We start from the raw sequence: 7,677 nt of genomic DNA, 5'->3' as shown, positions 1-7,677 counted from the left end.
GGCAATTCTGCCTCAGCCTCCTGAGTAGCTGGGATCACAGGCATGCGCCACCATGCCCAGCTAATGTTTTGTATTCTTAGTAGAGACGGGGTTTCACCATGTTGACCAGGGTGGTCTCGATCTCTTGACCTCGTGATCCACCCGCCTCGGCCTCCCAAAGTGCTGGGATTACAGGCTTGAGCCACCGTGCCCGGCCAATCCTTCATTTCTTAACACATCCTGAACATTTTTCGTAACTGTTAATACTCAATGCATTTTTATTTCTTCACCACCTAGTTAACATTCCACTGCCGTATATTTAACTAGCTGCCAGAGTTTTGCTATTCAAAATATGATTGCAGGCCGGGTGTGGTGGCTCACACCTGTAATCCTAGCACTTTGGGAGGCTGAGGTGGGTGGATCACTTGAGGTCAGGAGTTCAAAACCATCATGGCCAACATAGTGAAACCCCATCTCTACTAAAAATACAAGAAATTAGTGGAGCATGGTGGTATACACCTGTAATCCCAGCTACTAGCAAGGCTGAGGCAGGGGAATTGCTTGAACCTGGGAGGTGGAGGTTGCAGTGAGCCAAGATCACACCACTGCACCCCAGCCTGGGCGACAGAGCAAGACTCTGTCTCAAAAAATATATATATATATACATATATATATGATTTCAGTGACCTTTGTGCATACAATTATTAGTTTCTCTGATTATTTCCTCGGACTATGTAAAAATGAAATTCCCGAATTAAATATATTAATATTGTTTAAATTTTTGATACATATTCTAAAATTTGTGTCCTGAACATTTATGCCAGTCTGTTCCCAGAAGCAGCATGTGAAAGCAACACTTCTCAAACATTAACGTGTGAGCTGAATCACCTGGGCTCTTGTTAGCCTGCAGATTCTGATTCACGTCTGGGGAGGGGCCTGAGATTCTGCCTTTCCAACTAGATTCCAGGTGATGCTGATGCTGCTGGTCTAAGAACCATACTTTGAATAGCAAGGTAATAAAGAGCTTTTCAAAAACGTTTTAATTTTGGGCTGGGCGCAGTGGCTCACACCTGTAATCCAACACTTTGAGAGGTCAAGGCGGGTGGTTCACCTAAGGTTACGAGTTCCAGACCAGCCTGGCCAACATGGTGAAACCCCATTTCTACTAAAAATACAAAAATTAGCCCAGCGTGGTGGTGCACGCCTGTAATCCTAGCTACTCGGGAGGCTGAAGCGGGAGAATTGCTTGAACCCGGGAGGCGGAGGTTGCAGTGAGCCAAGATGGTGTCACTGCACTCCAGTCTGGACAACAGAGCAAGACTCTGCCTCAAAAAAAATTAATTTTGTTTGATTTCTGATGCTCCCTAACACAGTCTTCTTATTCATTTGTCAATTTAATAAATACAAATATATATGTATTCATTTATACATATATGTATTCATTTGATTTGCATTGCTTGAATTGCTAATGATGATACACATACATTACTGTCCATATTTAAAATTTTGTTTTTGTTTCTGAAAAGCTGGGTCATATATCCCTTGCCCATATTTATACTGGGTATCAATCTTCCTTTTAATCGATTAACACACTTGATACATTGAGCTTTTTAATACTTTATTATTTGTGCTGCAATTAGTTTTTCCAAAGATAGCTATGTGTATTTGCATTTTCTTTGTAGTTTCTTGACTTACAGAAGTTTTAAATTTTGTTTTCAATACTTTTCTTAAACAATCTTTTTTACAGAGTATCAGAATATTTCCCTATATCCTGTTTTATGAGATTATTGAAATTTAAGTATTTAATATATTGTTTTCATTACAAAAGTAACATATTTATGTAAAATATTTAGAACATACAGATGAGGAGAATGATTTTTAACCTTTTAGCATATTTTTATCTAGATATTTTCATATGCAAACATAGGTTTAAATATATATGTATATATGCACACATGGTTTAAATGGTTTTTAGAAAAATAGAATCAATTCAAACTTTGTTCACTTATTACTATACCACAAGCAATTAATCATCCAGTGTCAGCAGATATTTATAGCATCAGCTTTAATGGATCTGTAGAATCCCATCATTTGCATACACTATCATTTACCTAACCAGTTCTTGTATTTGTAGATATTTAGTTTCCAGTTTATGAACATTATAAAAAAATACAGGGATAAGATAATTACATGTGAATCAACATAATAATATGAGTAAACCTTTATATTATACAACTATTTGCCAGGCACTATTCCAAGTGCTTTATACATTTTAAGCCATTTTAACCCTCACAAAAAGGCATAAAGTAGGTATTATTGCCCCTATTTCCCAGAACGGAAACTGAGGCACGGAGTGATTGATCACTGAGTTAGTAACAGGCAGGGCCAGGATTTGAACTGATAATTTTATCTCCACATACTCTCTCAGTATATGACAATTATCCAGATGGTCATTAAAATTAGGACATAAATATTCATATGGAGCCCTGGTTCTTCATAAATATTCATATGGCACCCCCTGGGGACTTGTTAAAAATGCTAATCAACTGAATCAGAAACCCCACAGTGGGGCCCTGTGTCTGCATTGTAACACACCCTCCAGTGGTCCAGGCATGCTCAGGTCTGAGGAAGAGAATGTGGTAGGAAGAGCCCTCACCAAGGAAGCCTGAAAAGCTTCAGACTTTGCTGTACCGTAAGCAGATCACGAGGTCAGGAGATTGAGACCATCCTGGCCAATATGGTGAAATCCTGTTTCTACTAAAATACAAAAAATTAGCTGGGCGTGGTGGTGGGCTCCTGTAGTCCCAGCTGCTCGGGATGCTGAGGCAGGAGGATTAATTGCTTGAACCTGTGAGGCAGAGATTGCAGTGAGCCGAGATCACGCCACTGTACTACAGCCTGGTGAAGAGCAAGACTCCATCTCAAAAAAAAAAAAAAGACTACTTTGGGGGGCTTGTGTCTAAACCCAGGCAGATATGTCTTCTCATCTATAAAATGGGGACACAGGTCACCATCAGGGATGACAGGCAGTAGATTAGCTGACTTCTACCATTCCTTCAAACTCTACATTTCCATGACTCTAAGGCCATGCAAATATCATACAGGATAAAGTTAAAAATAATTGTTAAAACTGTGCAAAACTGATTTATATCAAGGGTAGGAGAGGAAATTGGAAAGAAGTATAAAAGAGGGGGATATTGTAAAATTCCATTTGTGATGTTTTGAAACTAGTGGGGTTTGTTTTGGTTTGGGTTTTTTTTTTTTTTTTTTTTGAGATGGCATCTCTCTGTGTCTCCCAGGCTAGAGGGCAATGGCAGGATCGGCTCACTGCAGTCTCCGCCTCCTGGTTCAAGTGATTCTCCTGCCTCAGCGTCACAAGTAGCTGGAATGACAGGTGCCCACAATCACGCCCAGCTAATTTTTGTGTGTTTAGTAGAGACAGGATTTCACCATGTTGGTCAGGCTGGTCATGAACTTCTGACCTGTGACCTGCCTGCCTCAGCCTCCCAAAGTGCTGGGGTTACAGGCGTGAGACACCACCCCTGGCCGAAGCTAATTTTATAATAAATACACTTTTTAAAATACTGTCGTTAAACAGCACACTCACCACATTCTGATTTCTTTAGGTCTCTGAATTAAGACAACAGCTTCGAATTCGGGGCCTGCCTGTGTCAGGCACCAAAACGGCTCTCATGGACCGGCTTCGACCCTTCCAGGACTGCTCTGGCAACCCCGTGCCGAACTTTGGGGATATCACGACTGTCACTTTTCCTGTCACACCCAACACGCTGCCCAATTACCAGTCTTCCTCCACTGGTGCCTTATCCAACGGCTTCTACCACTTTGGCAGCACCAGCTCCAGTCCCCCGATCTCCCCAGCCTCCTCTGACCTGTCGGTCGCTGGGTCCCTGCCAGACACCTTCAATGATGCCTCCCCCTCCTTTGGCCTGCACCCGTCCCCAGTCCATGTGTGCACGGAGGAAAGTCTCATGAGCAGCCTGAACGGGGGTTCTGTTCCTTCCGAGCTGGATGGGCTGGACTCTGAGAAGGACAAGATGCTGGTGGAGAAGCAGAAAGTAATCAATGAGCTCACCTGGAAACTCCAGCAAGAGCAGAGGCAGGTGGAGGAGCTGAGGATGCAGCTTCAGAAGCAGAAAAGGAATAATTGTGCAGAGAAGAAGCCACTGCCTTTCTTGGCTGCCTCCATCAAGCAGGAAGAGACCATCTCCAGCTGTCCTTTTGCATCCCAAGTACCTGTGAAAAGACAAAGCAGCAGCTCAGAGTGTCACCCGCCGGCTTGTGAAGCTGTTCAACTCCAGCCCCTTGGAAATGCTCATTGTGTGGAGTCCTCAGGTCAAACCAACGTACTGTCTTCCACATTTCTTAGCCCGCAGTGCTCCCCTCAGCATTCGCCGCTTGGGGCTGTGAAAAGCCCACAGCATATCAGTTTGCCCCCATCACCCAACAACCCTCACTTTCTGCCCTCATCTTCTGGGACCCAGGGAGAAGGGCACAGGGTATCCTCGCCCATCAGCAGCCAGGTGTGCACTGCACAGGTAAGAATACCTTGTACCATGCCTGGTGCATGCCTCTTTCTGGAAGTGGGATACAAATTTTCAACTGCTAAAGAGCTAATGTCAGAAACTTTATTTTTTATTTTATTATTATTATTATTATTTGAGAAGGAGTCTTGCTCTGTCGTCCAGGCTGCAGTGCAGTGGCACCATCTCGGCTCACTGCAATTTCCAACTCCTGGGTTCAAGTGATTCCCCTGCCTCAGCCTCCCGAGTAGCTGGGACTACAGGCACATGCCATCATGCCCAGCTAGTTTTTTAGTACAGACAGGGTTTCACCATGTTGGCCAGAATGGTCTCGATCTCCTGACCTCGTGATCCACCCTCCTCAGCCTCTCAAAGTGCTGGGATTACAGGTGTGAGCCACCGCACCCAGCCTAATGTCAGAACTTTCAATGTGAAGGTTTTACCAAAAGCCTAGCAATATCTCCCAGAGACTACAATCCTCGAGTCTTCATGGTAGACCAAACTCACTTATCCTCTAAGTCAGGGGCTGGCAAACTTGCTCTGTAAAGGACCAGATGATAAATATGCTTTTGCTTTGCAGGTTACACTGTCTGTGTCATACCTACTCAGTTTTGCCTTTGTTATCACAAACACAGCCATAGACATTGTGTAAACAAATGCACGTGGCTATGTTCCAATAAAACTTTATTTAAAAAATAGGCAGTGAGCAAGACTTGGCTTGTGGGCTGCAGCTTTCTGACCACTGCTCTCAGGATGCTCTGGGGTCAAACCTTATCATAGGTCAAACCAATGCCTCAAAGGTTTAAAGGGAAAGTCATCAGACCTTACTTTCATGCAATAGTCTGCACAGGGAAAACATTTAGTGAGTACCTACTGTGTGCCAGGTCCTGTTCTCATCTCTGGGAATTAGTGCTGAACTAGCCAAAGAAAAATGTCTATTCTTGTGGGAACAGAGACAGTTTAAAAGTAAATTAAACAATTTCAAAGTAAATTACATACATACTATATTAGGTGATACATCTTATGGAGAAAAAACAAAGCGGTGTGTGTGTGTGTGTGTGTGTGTGTATGTGTGTGTAGTTTGGAAGTTTGCAACTCTAAATAGAAGGGCCAGGGAATTTTAGCAAAACCTTGAAAGCAGTAAAAAAAGAAAAATTGTGGATATTTGAGGTGAAGGCATTGAAGACAAAGGAGAAATAGCACATGCAAAGACCCTGTGGTTGGAACTTATAGAGACTGTTCAAGGACCAGTGGCTGGAGCAGAATGGGAACAGTCATAGGAGATGGCTTAGAAGACTCACTAATTCAAAGACTAGGCAAAGGTGATTGACAAAGACTTTGCTTATGCTCGTGAGCTAAATAATCACTAGGAAAGTCCATGTAACATAACCTTTCTCAAGTTGAGAAACTATCTTTCGAGTTGAGAAAGGTTACGTTATCAAAAGCTTCTGCAATCAACATTATTAGAAAGGGAATAGGAAGAAAACTCACATTAATTGAATATGAATACCTTCTAAGGGCCAAGCATTAAGAGGCATGTCTATGAGTAGCCTCAGTTACTGTCACAAGGAACCTGTGAGCTCCAGTGTATTATTCTTTATTTGCCATTGAGGAAAATGAGGCTCAGAGAGCTTAAATCAGTTACCCAGGATCACATGAACCCGAAATTTGTTAATTCTAAGTACACATCCTATTCTTGTGGAATATCTCCACCCCAAGAGTGTGAAGTATGGCAAAAGGTAATGAGAATTAATTTTTACAAACTTATAGGAACACTGCATTCCAATGAACGATGCCTACCCCTGAGGGGCACTCTGGGAGAAATTAGGACTTAAATAAATTATTGTCATAATTAACAAATGTTTATTGCATGTAAAGTATTCAGGGAAACAAAGGTAAAAATAGCTCTTGAGACATACTTCTGGACCAAAACTTTCAGTACTGATGATATTGCTGCTAACATTGTACAGTGATTTATGGCTCACAAAGACTCTTTGAAGACATTAGCAATATCATGATAAAATAATAAAGAACAGGCTGGGTGTGGTGGCTCACACCTGTAATCCCAGCACTTTGGGAGGCCAAGGCAGGCAGATCACAAGATCAGGAGTTCAAGACCAGCCTGGCCAACATAGTGAAACCCTGTCTCTAAAATACAAAATTTCTAAAATACTAAAAATACAAAAATTCACCAAGCATGGTGATGTGCACCTGTAATCTCAGCTACTCTGGAGGCTGAGGCAGGAGAATAGCTTGAACCCCAGAGGCGGAGGTTGCAGTGAGCCAAGATCACACCTTTGCACTCCAGCCTGGGTGACACAGCAAGACTCCGTCTCAAAAAAAAAAAAAAAAAAAAAGATAAAGAACAAAATAGGTTAATGTACCTGATCTATGCTTAAAACATTAAATACTGATAAGAGGGAGGGATGGATTGATTATAAAGGGCTAGACAGGTCCAGGAAGGTTTTGTGAAGGGGTTGGACTTGGCAGGAAGTATCATGTTTAAAAGTAGAGGGCCAGGAAAGGGACAAGGCAGGGAGATGGAATGTACAGGGCATGCTGATGGAGGGAATGGGAATTGTAGTGGGAATCGTAGAACTTAAGCTTGCAGAAGTAAATAGCACCAAACTGTAGAGTCTTGAACACCCATCCAGGTTGAAAGTGGAAATCCCATGCCAGGGATACCTGAAGCCACTGGACGTTTTTGAGCGGTAGGTGACGTCTTAAAAGCCAGATTTTAGGCAAGTTCATCTGGTAATGGAATTTAGGAAAGTTTATAAAGATGACACCAGGGGACACAGGGCAGGAACCAGAATTGTCAGCCAAGGTCACACTCAAGCAAGCTGGTGCTGGCCATGTAATTTGTCACTTCTTCCTTTACAGAACTCAGGAGCACACGATGGCCATCCTCCAGGCTTTTCTCCCCATTCTTCCAGCCTCCACCCACCCTTCTCTGGAGCCCAAGCAGACAGCAGTCATGGTGCTGGGGGCAGCACTTGTCCCGAAAGCCCATGTGTACAGCAAAAGGTAAGCACCTTGAAAAAGGATTCAACCTGGGATTCACTTTGCCTCTTCCCTCTTCTACAATCCCTGTCCTCCAAAGTGAACAATAATGAAGTTCCCTTTCTCTCTCTCTCTCTTTTTTTTTTTTTTTTTT

At 42.8% G+C, this 7,677-nt stretch overlaps 1 protein-coding gene across 3 annotated transcripts in view; it reads left to right on the top strand.

Annotated features, from left to right (window-relative positions):
* Positions 1–7,677, top strand: part of MYOCD (myocardin) — a 103,397-nt gene that overhangs the window by 85,266 nt on the left and 10,454 nt on the right. For all 3 annotated transcript variants that reach the window (XM_017531389.2, XM_017531390.2, XM_017531391.2), the window contains 2 exons: positions 3,606–4,535; positions 7,404–7,547. In XM_017531389.2, the coding sequence (XP_017386878.1) occupies positions 3,606–4,535; positions 7,404–7,547 (1,074 nt within the window). The remainder of the gene's footprint in view (positions 1–3,605; positions 4,536–7,403; positions 7,548–7,677) is intronic.

The sequence above is a fragment of the Cebus imitator genome, unplaced genomic scaffold (genome assembly GCF_001604975.1).
Source record: "Cebus imitator isolate Cc_AM_T3 unplaced genomic scaffold, Cebus_imitator-1.0 Scaffold72, whole genome shotgun sequence".
Lineage (NCBI taxonomy): Eukaryota > Metazoa > Chordata > Mammalia > Primates > Cebidae > Cebus > Cebus imitator.
Note: the sequence above shows the minus strand (reverse complement) of the source record. Positions and strands in the feature narration are given on the sequence as shown.